The following is a 14,940-nucleotide window of genomic DNA, read 5'->3' as shown; positions in this document are numbered from 1 at the left end:
TTTTTAAGATTTTACTTATTTATTTGACAGAGAGAGATCACAAGTAGGCAGAGAGGCAGGAAGAGAGAGATGAGGAAGAGAGCTGAGCAGAGAGCCTGATGTGGGGCTCAATCCCAGGGCCTGGAGACCACAACCCCAGCCAAAGGCAGAGGCTTAACCCACTGAGCCACCCAGGCGCCCCTGCCACTGTTTAATTGTAATGGAAAATACCCGTTCAAGGAAAAAAAGAAAACTTAAACCCAAGTGTAAAAAAGAGTAAATTTTAAAATAGTCTAGAATCAATAAACAGCTTCATAGAATACTTCACTTTGCTTTTACACGATTGCCTTTCATTTCTGTTCTTTTTTTAAAAAAGATTTTATTCATTTATTTGACAGAGATCACAAGTAGGAAGGGTGGGGCGGAAGCAGGTTCCCCGCTGAGCAGAGAGCCCAGTGGGGGGGGGAGGTTATCCCAGGACCCTGAGAACATGACCTGAGCCAAAGGCAGAGGCTTAACCCACTGAGCCACCCAAGCGCCCCTCTTCCTTTTTTCTTTTTTGAAGGTCATTCTCTAGGGTGCCTGGGTGGCTCAGTTGGTTAAGCATCTGACTCTTGACTTCAGCTCTGGTCTTGTCCTCAGGATTGTGAGTTCTAGCCCTGCCTTGAGCTTCACGCTGGGTTTGGCACCTACTCAAAAAAATAAAAAATAAAAGCAATCTCACCATCCAACATGGGGGCTCAAACTCATGACCCAAAGATCAAGTCCCATGGTCTACCTACTGAGCAAATGCCCTGCATTTCACAGTTCCATTCTATCCTTTCACTAATGCCTAAATGAAAAATGGCACTTAAAGAAGAGAGGCTGAGGTATACAATTAAGATACTGTTCCTGAAACTGTAACTAAATGAAGACTACAAATATTAAGTAATGAACTTTAAGTAGTAATTACTATTGATTATTCTTGAGGGATCATCTGCCCCTTCCTTTTATTTTGATTTATTCATTTTTATAGATGAAAGAGAGCATGCACAGGCAGAGGGAGCAGCAGTCTCCCAGTGGAGTGAGAGCCTGAGGCGGGGCTCCCTCCCAGACCCTGGGATCATGACCTGAGCCAAAGGCAGACTTAACCAACTGAGACACCCAGGCGCCCCATGCCCCTCCCCTTTAAAGTAATAGAATACTAAAAAAGAAGTGTCTTTACTTCACATATTACCTAATATGTCTATTACCTTATACAACTGGAGACGTTTATATAGCTCTCTGCCTGTGTTTTGTGTGGCAAGATTGACTCACCTGTTGAAGACTAGGATCTCCTTTTGTTTCAAGTAAATCCTGAGTTACCAGAAGAGGCTCGCTTTTCCCACAGCTCTCCTGGCTGATGAGCGTGTCCGCATAGTTGGGCTGGGGGAAGATCAGGTGACTCTTGCGCGAGTCCGCGGTGAGGGACACCTCGTGCGAATAGGTCTGCAGGAAAGCCCGCACCCCGTCCACGCCCACGAAGTGCGAGGCCGGCACGCCCACCAGCCCGCCTCCTGAAGCCTGGAGCACACGCGATGCGTGCCAGCGCCTCAGCCTGAGCGCCAGCAGCACGATGACGAAGGTGAGGAAGACGCAGGAGACGGCCGCCACCGCCACCACCAGATAGAGCGTGAGGTCCGCATCGTCTGGGTCGGCGGGGGTCCCGATGCTGCCCAGGTCCGCCAGGACGTCCGGGATGCTGTCGGCCACGGCCACGGTGAGCGTGACGGTGGCCGACAGAGGGGGCTGCCCGTGATCCTGCACCGCCACCACCAGGCTCTGCTTGAGCGCGTCTCTGTCCAGCAGGGCCCGCGCTGTGCGCACCTCGCCCGTGTGCAGCCCCACCGCGAAGAGCCCTGGCTCGCTGGCCTTGAGCAGGCGGTAGGCCAGCCAGGCATTCTGGCCAGAGTCTCTGTCCACTGCCACCACCTTGGTGACCAGGTAGCCGGGCTCCGCGGATCGGGGCGCCAGCTCCACACCTGTGGAACCGTCAGTGGGGAGAGAGGGGTAAAGGATTTCAGGGGCATTGTCATTCTGGTCCACAATGAAAATATGCAAGGACACATTGCTGCTGAGTGGAGGGTTCCCACTGTCGCTCGCTCTCACCAATAGTTGCAGGTCTCTAACCTGCTCAAAGTCGAAGGAGCACAGTGCATACAGGACACCAGTATCAGAGTTGATGGAAACCAAGGAAGACAGAGACAGCCCATGGAGTGTGTCTTCAGCCAAGGAGTATGTGACTCTGGCATTCTCAATGCTGTCAGGGTCTTGGGCAGACATGGATAAAATGGAGGCTCCTCGGGGGTTGTTTTCAGGAATGTAGGCAGAGTAGGAAGCATGAGGGAAAGCAGGTGGGTTGTCATTGATGTCTGCCACCTGCAGTAAGATGTGAGTTTCTGTAGAAAGTGGTGGCATTCCATGATCAGTGGCAGTTACCGTGATATTATATTCTGAAACTTCTTCTCTATCCAGTGTTCTGCATGTCAATAGCCGATGATAATTTCCATAGGTCTTTTCAAGTGTGAATGGCAGATTATCCAGAATAGAACATGTGACAAAGCCATTCTCTCCTGAATCACTATCGTGCACATTGAAAAGTGCAATTACTGTACCTGGCGGAGAAGTTTCTTGGACAGAGTTGGTGAGAGATGTAACAGTGACTTCTGGAGCATTGTCATTTACATCCAAAACTGTCACCAGTACCTTACTTCTGGCTCGGAGACCAGGTCTATCATGGGCTTCTACATCTATATCATAGAATCCAGAGTCTTCATAATCTAGATCCCCCAATACTGTTATGTCCCCAGTCAAAGAATTCAACTGGAATAGTTGGGACATTTTATCTCTCACTTTACGGAAAGAATAGGTTACTTCTCCATTGGCTCCTTCATCTGGATCAGTGGCTTTTACAGTGAGTAGCCGGTAGCCCACTGGCACGTTCTCTGGAACCTTCACGTGGTATTCTGGCTGAGTGAATACGGGAGCATTGTCGTTGGTATCCACAAGCGTTACATGAATCTTGACAGTACCAGAGTGAGCCAGGTTACCCCCGTCAAAGGCGGTGAGAAGGAGGTGGTGAACCGCCTCCTCTTCTCTGTCTAGAGCAAGCTCCAGCACCAGCTCAGGGTACTTAATGCCGTCCGCTCCACTTTGCACGTCTAGGGAGAAGTGAACATTGGAGCTGAGCTGGTAACCCTGCAGGGAGTTTACCCCAATATCTGGATCAAAAGCTTCAGGAAGAGGAAATCTTGTCCCAGGACTTTCATTTTCAGCAACTTTTATTTCCCTTTGCTCTGTCCCAAAGTTGGGCGCGTTATCATTAACGTCGATGATCTCCACTTCTACTCCAAAAATCTTTACTTTGTCCTCCAGAAGAATCTCCAGGCTTACTACACACTTTGGAGATCTATCACACAGCTCTTCCCGGTCTATCTTACCTGCGGTGACCAAGCTGCCGGTTCGCGGGTTCAGAGCAAAGAGCTGTGTCTTACCTCTGGAGATGATGCGGACTCCGCGCTCTGACAGTTCCAGAGGCTCCAGTCCCAGGTCCTTGGCGATACTGCCCACGTAAGAGCCTTCCTCCACCTCCTCAGGCACTGAGTAGCGGATCTGTTCGGCCTGGATTTTCCACAGGGCCCCCAGAAGAACGCAGATCCCGACCAGCCGGCTGCATTTGGGGCGATAAGGAGGAGCCGCCATTACCGCCCCTCCTCAGAGCAGCTTCCGCTTGGGCGTTTCCTCAGTGGAGACCGGAGAAGCCCCAGGATCTTCAAGGTCCAAGATTTTGTGCTTTCACCGTTGAACGTTGGAGTTCGGGGGTCCAGTCTTTAGCTTTCCTTAAGCCGCAGGGCTAATGCTTTGTGATGCAAAGATCTTTTGGTTTGGATTAAATTCCTGGTTATCTGTTTCCCCTGGTTGGTGAACAGCGACACTCAGAGTCCTAACCTGTTACTACAACCTATTCTTGGCGAAGAAAAGCACTACCTGTTTATACCATTTCTTTCCCATAACCTATTTGTCCCCCCAAAAGTAAAATTCAAGCTCCTGTTGTTGTTGTTGTTGTTGTTTTTTTGCAATGAAAATCCAGGCACGATACAAAGCTTACTGTACAATAAATCTTCCAAACCAATTTATTTATTTTCAAATAAAATATGGTGATTTTTCTAAGAATTTTTTTCTCTTTTAAAACTTTTTAAGTTTTTCCATTATTTTTGTTCCTAGTCCATTTTCAGTGCAGTGCATTGTGTGAGGGGCACATTTATCCTTCCCAGAAGCAAGGATGAACTTGAAGAATGAAAGAATAGGTGAAAAAACAGTGTCAGGTCAGGGAGGTTGGAGGTCTGAGATCTAGGACTCTAGGTCCTTACCTATGCAGAAACAAGTTTCCTCACATGAGTTGACCCTTTAGAATCTGGGACAACTTTTCAATTCTCTTGTAAGAAAATATCTACTTTTCAAGAGCTAGTCTTTCTCCTGTGCAAATGAACTTAGCAAATATGATAATGATTTGGGGAAGCTAATTTGTTCAATAATTTTGTATACAAAAGATTTTAGGTCACAGGCTATGTTTGTGATTATTATGTTCACAATGTATTCTCAAACTTTAGAACAGCATCTTTCATAGAGTAGATACTCAAACAGTTTTTCAGTGTTTAATGAGTGCATTACTAATATAACTGCAAAGCCCTAAATCAATGGGTAAGTAACTCTGATGTTAAAAATAAATAATAAAGAAGACAGAATAGTTAAACTGAAGCTTTGTCTGTAAAAAGGAGACAATATTCAGTATCTTTTCATATAAGGACAATCCTGAATTTATTATTTTATTATCATTTATTAGTTTACTTTAGGTGTGATTTTAGAAAGAACAACTAAAAGGAAAATTTTTAGTAGGTGTATATATATTATTACTGCATGTTTAAGATTTCTTACACATGAGTACTTTCAGTCCTTAACTAATCTTAGAAAATTTAATATAAAGCAGAAAGTAGCCAGTTCTTTAGATTACTCCTCACATAATAATTAGCTTCTAGAAGTTACTTATAAATTTTAATCAGACAAGAAAGCCCAGTATTTATTCAGAGTTGTAAAATCATCAGACTTTGGAGAGCATAGGAAAAGGTAATTTTCACAATCCTCAAAGGAGTCACAAATTGCTGGGGACTGGGAGGTAAATGAGATGTTGTGAAAAAATTTGATTTGCTTCTCAGAAACCTATACTTAAAAAATAGAAACATGGAAGAGGCTTTATATACAAAAAGTTTCAATACATTCCTTATTATTACAGTCAAAAAGTAGAAAGAGTATAAAAATTATTTCAGAATGGTTAAGATTATTTGTTCAAAGATTTTATTTTTTGTAAATATTGTATTTATTTGACAGAGAGAGAGAGAGAGAGAACACAAATAGATGGAGCAGTAGACAGGAGAGGGAGAAGCAGGTGCCCACCACCCAGCAGAGAGCTGGACACCATGCTCGATCCTAGGATTCTGGGATCATGACCTGAACAGAAGGCAGACGCTAAACCAACTGAGTCACCCAGGTGTCCCTAGAGATCTTATTTTTAAGCAATCTTCATACCCAACATGGGGTTCGAACCCACAACCTGGAGATCAAGACTCACATGCTCTACTGACTGAGCCAGCCAGATGCCCAGAAGGTTATTTTTGAATGAGATAATAGAATGCGAATAAAACTGACCCAAAGTTAGTGATCCAAATCAGTCTTTGCTACATGTGGTAAGCAAAGAAATGCTGAGACTTAATTCCTAAAGTCTTAATTAAAAATACATATTGCAGCAAAAAGATGAAAAAAGCTATTATTTGATGAAGATGAACATTAACTTAAGCAGAAAGAACTGTCAGTAAATTCATAGAGAATAAAGCTTGAAGTGCTCCCTTTGGTAGCACCTATACTAAGAATAAAGCTTGAAAAAAATAGTATCACACATCAGCTAACACAGGCAGTGTTATTACTAAAGGTAGTGGCATCCAAGAACAAGCTCTCTTTAGCAATATATTCTGAACATACAAAATCGTCAACAGTACAAATTGAGAAGTTCTAATCAGCTAACTACCAAGACTACTGAGCAATCAAGACGCCAATCTCCACCCATCCAATACACCTCTCCTACTACTAACATCACTAGGAAAATGAACAATAAAAATAATTATGCACGACTGAGAATAAACGCAGGTTTGCAGAAACTCACGTGAGGCGCAAAAGACGAGTCAGAAACGATTTGGGGGTCTTCACTGCTGACACATACATCCATAGAAGTATCGTCACAAAGGAGATCCCGAGAAGGAACCATGTCTGGTTTCAGGTTGGAAAAAGTAAACTCTGTCTTAGCTAATCGTGAGGCCACGCACAGATTGTAGGAATAAGGCAAAGTCCCTTCACTGTAACTGGGGAGAACTCCAGGTCCGGACTTGGAACTGAGATCCTGTGGAAAGCAGCTCCAGACAGCCCGGCTCCCGCGGCGTAGGCGCAGAGCAACCGCCAGAATCACCGCGAGGAGGAACAACACCGAGATCAAGGCCAAAGCCACCACCAGGTAAAACTGCAACTCAGCCTGGGCGTCAGAGGGCTCAGGGCGGTCGCTGACATCCGGCAGCACCTCCTGCAAGCTGTCGGCGAAAACCAGGAGCAGCGTGGCCGTGGCCGAGAGCGGCGGCTGTCCCCCATCCCGCACAGCGACCAGCAGGCGCTGGCGGGCCGCGTCCCGGTCGCCCAAAGCACGCGCCGTGCGCACCTCGCCCGTGCGCAGCCCCAGGCTGAAGAGTCCCGGCTCGCTGGCCTGCAGCACGTGGTACGACAGCCAGGCATTGTGTCCCGAGTCGGCGTCCACCGCCACCACCTTGGTGACCAGGTAGCCAAGCTGCGCGGCGCGTGGCACCGTGTCGAACAGCGCCGAGCTGTCCGGCCCCAGCGCCGGGTACAGCACCCGCGGCGCGTTGTCGTTGCGGTCGCCCACCAACACGCGCAGGCTCACGTTGGCGCTGAGTGCGGGCGAGCCCTGGTCGCGCGCCTGCAGGGTCAGCTCGAAGGCGCGCAGCTGCTCGTGGTCAAAGGCGCGCTGCGCGAACACCACCCCGCTCTGCGCGCTCACGGACACGTAGGACGCCAGCGCCCGTGGCTCCAGGTCGCTGGCGATGATGGAGTAGGAGACGCGACCGTTGGGCCCCAGATCCGGGTCAAAGGCGCTGACGTGTGCAATCGAGGCGCCAGGAGGATTGTTCTCTGCCACGTGGACCAAGTAGGAGGCCTGGTGGAAAACTGGCGCGTTGTCGTTGATATCGCTGATATGTAGGGTGACGCTTGTACTGGAGAATAGGGAGGGTTTGCCCTTGTCAGTGGCGGCGATAGTGACATTGTACTCGGCCATCTGCTCCCTATCTAGGGCACTGTCAATCACCAGCTTGTAATAATTCTTGGAGGTGGATTCTAATTTGAAAGGAACATCTTCCTGAATATAGCAGTTCACCAGACCGTTTTGCCCAGAGTCACGGTCTCTCACTTTAAAGAGGGCTACTACAGTTCCAAGGTCTGAGTCCTCAGGAATCTGGTTAGAATAGGACATCAGTGTGACTTCTGGGGCATTGTCATTCTCATCAACAATTTCAATCTGAACATTACAGTGAGCTGTGTGCACCCCTCCATCCTTGGCTTCTACAACCAACATGTATCTACTTGTCTTTTCAAAGTCCAATGTACCATTGGTTGTAATGTCACCAGTATTTGGATTGAGATTGAAGAGGAGGCTGGTACTTGTTGGGGCACTGAGAAAGGCATAGGTGATCTTTGCATTATCACCCTCGTCCTGGTCGGCAGCCATCACTTGGAGCACAGAGGTCCCCGCGGGAACATTTTCTTGGAGGCTAACTCTGTATGTGTCCTGGCTGAACACTGGAGCATTATCATTGGCATCAGTGACCTGAATCCGGATCTGGGTGGTGCCGCTTAGTGGAGGGTCTCCACCGTCCATGGCGGTCAGGATTAACTGGTGGGAGCTCTGCTGTTCTCTGTCCAGAGGTTTTTCCAGAAGTAATTCTGGGTATTTACTTCCATCAGGACTTTCCTTCGTTGTCACAGAGAAGTGTTCATTGGAGTTGATAGTGTATATCTTTAGTGAGTTACTTTCTACATCTGCATCTTGTGCAGAATCCAGAGGGAATTTTACACCTGGTAAGACTGACTCACAGATTTCCAAGTCAATGCCTTTTGCAGTGAAACGTGGTGCATTGTCGTTAATATCTTGGATTGCAACAATCACGTGGAAAACATTCATTGGATTTTCAGCAACCGTTTCAAATTCTAGTGCACACTTGGATTTCCTTCCGCAGATTTCCTCTCTATCTATTCTACCGTTCACTAACAAATCCCCACTCTCTGCATTCACACTGAATAAATTCTCTGCACTAACCCGCAGTTTTCGAGCTGGCAGTTCCTGGACATTGAGCTTCAGGTCCTTGGCAAGATTCCCCACCCGCAAGCCCTTGGCCAGCTCCTCCGGAATAACGTACTGGATCTGCTGGGAGATAGCCCCCCACAACAAAGACAGCAGGAAGAGAAACAGTACCTGAATTTTCATTGGTTCAGCTTTTCTGGAGCTTCTTTGCATTTTTTGAACTCCCTGGGAAGCTTCTTTTCAGAATGTCTCTGGGATGTTTAAAAAAAAAAGCAGTGACAGCACCTGGACTTTTGTAATTTGAGGGTAGGACTTCAGTTGGTGGGTGTACAGGCGCTGCCTCCGCGTTCTGTGTGCAGGACAAAGCCAGAAAACACTGCCTAACTCTCCCGCAGAATTGAGAACCTTTCTTCCCTTTGGTCAACAGCGGCGCCTGGAGGTTGTCTGGAAGAACTGCATATTGTCCAGCCATTTACCCTCAACGTGTAAGCTCTTGAATCTATATGTACCTTGTCTATTTGTTGGAAAAACCAAGTATTCATATTTTCCCTCTAAATTTGGTATGTTCTAGTTTTCATCACTTCATAAGCAATACTATAATTTTACATTCTTTTTTTCATTAAAAAATTTCACAAGGCTTACACTCATTTTTTTTGATTTTGGGGGCAAAAATATCTTCACTTATTTATTTCACTGTATTTACAAACACTGGCACGAGTAGTATAGATTTAACCAAATAAGTTACTGACTTTTTATCCACATTTTAGTGAACTATGATCCTTACGTTTTTGTAAAATCCATAATCTGTTTTATATAGTGTTTTAACTCTCTCCATACTTTACCATTCAGTAATACTTTCCAAAGATACAGACTTCGCAAAAAAGAGTGAGTCAAGCCTTAGACTTATTTTAATGTATTCCTCATTTTTTTTAAAGCATAGGCAATCTTCACATTAAGTACAGCACAGCCTGATATTTTAAGTGACCAATTTAGTACACATGCTTTTATACAGCACAATCTTGTGAATGCCATATTTATTTTTATAAAATTAATGATTTTTACTATATGAATGTAAATGCAATACTCCATGGTAAATCAGCTCCAGCTGATTTATACTATTAATAAGTATAATGAATTTACCCTGATCACTGGTAAATCCTGGAGAGGTGTTGAGAGTCCTTGGACACTCCATTTTGAAACTTACCCTGTAATCCTTGAACTCACCTTGGGTGACTAATACAAATACCTTTATTTCAAATGCACTACCAAATTAGATACCAATATAGTGATTTATTCTACTGTTTTGCAGTGTTAATACACACTCACATTACACTCCAGTCAGAACAGACTATTATCTATTTTTCTAGGACATTATTTTCATTGCTTTCCCTACTTCGTGACTTTATATTTTCTGTTTCTTTTGCTGTTCCCTTTTCTACTATAATGAATTCTTCCCCCTCCTTAAGAAAATCCTTTTTAGTGAAATGGAATGTCTGAGACCTTTCATTACCTACAAAAATAGATGAAAATTGTACTCTCTGTACACTTTCACAACATTTATGTAGGCTTTGTTTTATACAAGATTCTTAGAAAATTCACTTTGAGCATCTAAAGTTCCCTTGGCATTACCTATTTAGTAATTTTTCTCATTATGAGGAAAGTCATACTAATATCACTTTATCACACTATAAATATTTTCCCTTAAAAAAGACATTTTGAAGATCACGTGCCTTTTTTTTTTCCCTGAGATGTATTTGTATGTTTGAGTGAAAATACACTTTTCCCTGTTCTCAGTTATTTTGTTTAGGCCCTGAATCTCACACTCTTGAATACTAATATATTGAGGGAGAGAGATGTTCTTTTATTTGAAATCTAAAGAAATATATTTTGGTCTCATTTTGGATGACTCTCTGAGGTGATTTCATGGGTGAAAGTAATTTCATAAATTTCTGACTCAAGAAAGTTGTAGGACTCTATTCTATTGTTGGAGTAGCTGGTCTGGAAATGTCCTGCTGAGATGAGACATATATCCTTGCATTTTTAAAGATCCTTCTCAAGGACAAGAAATGTCCCTCCAAGACTCATAACGGTTTAGGCAACTGACCTCCCCACCTTCAGACAAAAGGCTGAAATCAATATGAATGCACACATACACCCACACATACTTTAGGTATACACAGTAAGGAATACGGGCCAGGTAAAACCACTTGATCAAGCTGTACATTTTTTTTTACTCAACAGTTTCTATGTCATTGAGATGAAAAGAGTGTGGCCTGGTGTGGAAAGAGCAAGCATCATTTTACAGGCACCTAAGATACCTAGTACTTATATTTTTGTTTGTATCAGTCAGGATAAGCTAAGTAGGTTGGAGAGACAGACTTCAAATCACAGGAAGTTAAAATGAAAAAAAGTCTATTTATCACACGTATACACACCAATGTATGACAACCACAGAGATCTTCTCTTGGTATAGTTACTCAAGCACTCAAATCGAAGAAACAGTCACAATTTCAAAAAATAGCACAGAGATCTAGAAATTCTTACAATGCCAACAAGAGCTTCCTCCAGACAGAGGCACATATTACTTCCATTTACAGTATATTGGCCAGAATTCGATACTTAGGCTCACTCAGTCATAACCAGGTCAGGAAGATCAGATACTTAGGCAACATAAGGACTATCACATTGTTTTATTTTCAAATAAATGTGCATTAAATCTATATATTAGCTACACGGCCAAAATTGTTCTTCATAGTGTTCCAAGAAAGAAATAAACTTACCTGAAGTAGGTTGGGGTCTCCTTTCATTTCTAGTAAATCTTGAGATACCAGGAAGGACTCGCTTTTCCCACAGCTCTCCTGGCTGATGAGCGTGTCCGCATAGTTGGGCTGGGGGAAGATCAGGTGACTCTTGCGCGAGTCCGCGGTGAGGGACACCTCGTGCGAATAGGTCTGCAGGAAAGCCCGCACCCCGTCCACGCCCACGAAGTGCGAGGCCGGCACGCCCACCAGCCCGCCTCCTGAAGCCTGAAGCACACGCGATGCGTGCCAGCGCCTCAGCCTGAGCGCCAGCAGCACGATGACGAAGGTGAGGAAGACGCAGGAGACGGCCGCCACCGCCACCACCAGATAGAGCGTGAGGTCCGCATCGCCTGGGTCGGCGGGGGTCCCGATGCTGCCCAGGTCCGCCAGGACGTCCGGGATGCTGTCGGCCACGGCCACGGTGAGCGTGACGGTGGCCGACAGAGGGGGCTGCCCGTGATCCTGCACCGCCACCACCAGGCTCTGCTTGAGCGCGTCTCTGTCCAGTAGGGCCCGCGCTGTGCGCACCTCGCCCGTGTGCAGCCCCACCGCGAAGAGCCCTGGCTCGCTGGCCTTGAGCAGGCGGTAGGACAGCCAGGCGTTCTGGCCAGCGTCTCTGTCCACTGCCACCACCTTGGTGACCAGGTAGCCGGGCTCTGCGGATCGGGGCGCCAGCTCCACGCCTGTGGAACCGTCAGTGGGAAGAGCGGGGTACAGGATTTCGGGGACATTATCGTTCTGGTCCAGCACAAATATGCTAAGTGTCACATTGCTGCTGAGTGGAGGGTCCCCACTGTCGCTGGCTGTCACCAATAGCTGTAGGTCTCTAACCTGCTCATAGTCAAAGGAACGGAGCGCATACACGACACCAGTGTCAGAATTGATGGAGACATAGGTGGAGAGAGGTGCTCCCTGGATAGTATCCTCAGTCAGTGCATAAATGAGGTGGGCATTGTGGATGCTGTCGGGATCCTGGGCGATCACACAGAAGATGGAAGCTCCTCTGGGGTTGTTTTCAGGAATGTAGGCAGAGTAGGAGGACTGACTGAAGGCAGGTGGGTTGTCATTGATGTCTTCAACATGCAGAGTGATATGAGTGCTCATGGACAGTGGGGGATTTCCCCCATCTGTGGCTCTGAGAGTGATGTTATATTCAGACACCTGTTCACAGTCTAGAGATCTGGATGTCACTAAGCGGTAATATTGGTCTATTGATTTTTCTAAATTAAATGGAATATTTCCCAGGACAGAAACTGTGACTTGCCCATTTTGCCCAGAATCCTGATCGTGCACATTGATCAGGGCAATTTCTCTTCCAGCAGGAGCCTCTTCTGGGACTGACCCAGTAAGAGAAGTGATTGCAATTTCTGGGGCATTGTCATTCACATCCAGGACTGTGACTAAAATCTTAGCTCTTGAAAGGAGACCAGGTCCATCTTGTGCTTCAATTTTAATTTCATAGAATGTAGCATCCTCATAATCTAGACTTTTTAAAATTGATATATCTCCAGTCACTGAATTGAGATCAAACATCTGAGCGACTTTCCCAGGCATTTTATCTAGAATATAGGACACTTGAGCATTGAATCCTTCATCAGGGTCAGTGGCATTCACTGTGAGCAGTGTGGTACCCAATGGCAAGTTCTCTGGAATACTTACTTGATATTCAGATTGAGTAAATACTGGTGGGTTGTCATTTGCATCCAGAACTACCACTTGGATGTACAAGTTGCCAGAGCGGACAGGGTTTCCACCATCAGAAGCAATGAGGACAAGCTGGTGAACTTTCTTTTGCTCACGGTCCAGAGCCCTTTCTAGTACCAGCTCTGGGTACTTGGCCCCATCAGAGACATGCTTCATAGCCAGGGAGAAGTAGTCATTGGGGCTGAGGTGGTAGTTCTGAAGGGAGTTCATGCCCACATCTGGGTCAAATGCAGTCTTAAGTGGAAATCGAGTTCCAGAAACTGTTAGTTCACCAATTTTTATTTCCAATTCCTCTGTTAGAAAATCAGGAGCATTATCATTAATGTCTTTAATTTCTATTTCTACTTCAAAAATTTTCAATTTGTCTTCAACCAGGATGTTAAATTTCACCAGACACAACGTGCTCTGAGCGCAGAGCTCCTCCCGGTCTATCCTACCTGCTGTGACCAAGGTGCCGCTTCGCAGGTTCAGAGCAAAGAGCTGCGTCCTACCTCTGGAGACGATGCGGACTCCACGCTCTGCCAGCTCCCAGGGCTCGAGTCCCAGGTTCTCGGAGATGTTGCCCACAAAGGAGCCTTTGTCCAGCTCCTCCTGCACTGAGTAGTGGATCTGCCCGGATCCAGTCTTGCACAGCGTCCCCAGAAGCACGCTCAGCAGGGTCAGTCCTTTGCAGTGTTTGTATGTCAGGTATTTGATCATTTTCTCTTTGGTGAATTATTTTCTGTGAAATAGGTTCCAATTGCCCACGATGGACTCAAATATCATTTTTTTCTCAAAGAACTAAGCTTTTTATGGTCCTAATTTAGGAGTCACAGAGCTGGTTGACTGACAAAGTGAGCTTTGTAGCAGCCTCCGATCTTCCGCAGTCTGATTGACTCGTTCTTTGCTTTTTATGAACAAGGAAATGGTGGACTAGCTCTCCAGCTCCGTTTTCCTCCTTGAGTGGTCAACAGCGACACTCAGAGGCCTATTGGTTTACTGCACCCTCTCAGACAAACCCAAGTAAGTCATTTTTAAGTTTCCCCAACACCTGCAATCCTCTTTATCAGAGGTAATGGGATTGGTTTCTATTTCACACACTCGAATTGCTATAAATTAAAGTATGTAACTTCAAGTTCCTTGGGAAGCCATGCTCTAACCTTAACACCACAAATATTGCTTCAAACACGCTGGAGTTACTGTTTTGAAATGTTCAAAGTTTAAAAACAAGAAAAAATAAGCCATATTTATAATTATACTTATTGAAGTTTGTCCTTGATAGCATGACACCTAAGATTCAATATTTTTAATTTAACACATTCATTAAACAAACATAAAATTGGATGTTAGACGATATGTGGGGATTTAAGGTAAATGATATGAACATAACCACTTCCCTCCCCTGAAAAGCTATGAAGATAAAATCAAACAAGGAATTCCAGTGCATTGAGAAAACTAACAAAATGGAAGAAGCCAAAGGTGATGGGAGGGCCTCGAACCTGGCCTTGGAGATTAGCAAAGACTCTCTCAAGAAACATGACAGGAGCCAGGTGGCTCAGTCAGATAAGTGACTGCCTACAGATCAGGTCATGATCCTTGGGTCCTGGGATCAAGCCCCACATCAGGCTCCCTGTTCAGTGGAGAGTCTGCTTCTCCCTCTCCCTCTGCCTGCTGCTCTTGTGCTAACTCTCTGCCAAAAACAAACAAACAAAACAAAACACACACACAAAAATAACAGGCATGGATCAGGAAAAAGGCCTGGATGTGAGAGAGAACAGTATGGCAATGTCTAGCTGTGAGAGAGAAATCAAAGAACTTCAGGGTACCGGAAGTAATTCACTTTGTCTAAATCTAGAGTGAGGGTGTTTTTCAAAGACCCAAACTAAAACTAGTAGAAGTAAACTTTTGTATTATGTTCCAGACATGCTTTCTCTGTATTTGTTTACCTCTCCAAGCACAGAAATAGAAATACATTTGTCATTTCAAGCATGTACTATTATAAATTTATCCATAAGGCATTAATTCTTGTGAAGAGATAACATAAAC

General features: G+C 45.2%; 1 protein-coding gene across 5 annotated transcripts in view; it reads right to left on the bottom strand.

Moving 5' to 3' along the window:
• The window catches only part of LOC131832177 (protocadherin gamma-C5), a 183,059-nt gene that overhangs the window by 154,231 nt on the left and 13,888 nt on the right, over positions 1 to 14,940 (bottom strand). The window contains exon 1 of one of the 5 annotated variants that reach the window (XM_059174848.1): positions 11,191 to 13,802. The exons of 2 other annotated variants lie outside the window; for them this stretch is intronic. In XM_059174848.1, coding sequence (XP_059030831.1) covers positions 11,191 to 13,614 — 2,424 coding nt within the window. In that variant the 5' untranslated portion in view covers positions 13,615 to 13,802. Of the gene's footprint in view, positions 1 to 1,275; positions 3,960 to 6,211; positions 8,775 to 11,190; positions 13,803 to 14,940 lie in introns of those variants that run through there. 2 more of the 5 variants (XM_059174859.1, XM_059174847.1) reach the window with 2 other exon arrangements.

This window comes from Mustela lutreola, chromosome 5, assembly GCF_030435805.1.
Source record: "Mustela lutreola isolate mMusLut2 chromosome 5, mMusLut2.pri, whole genome shotgun sequence".
NCBI classification, from domain to species: Eukaryota; Metazoa; Chordata; class Mammalia; order Carnivora; family Mustelidae; genus Mustela; species Mustela lutreola.
Note: the sequence above shows the minus strand (reverse complement) of the source record. Positions and strands in the feature narration are given on the sequence as shown.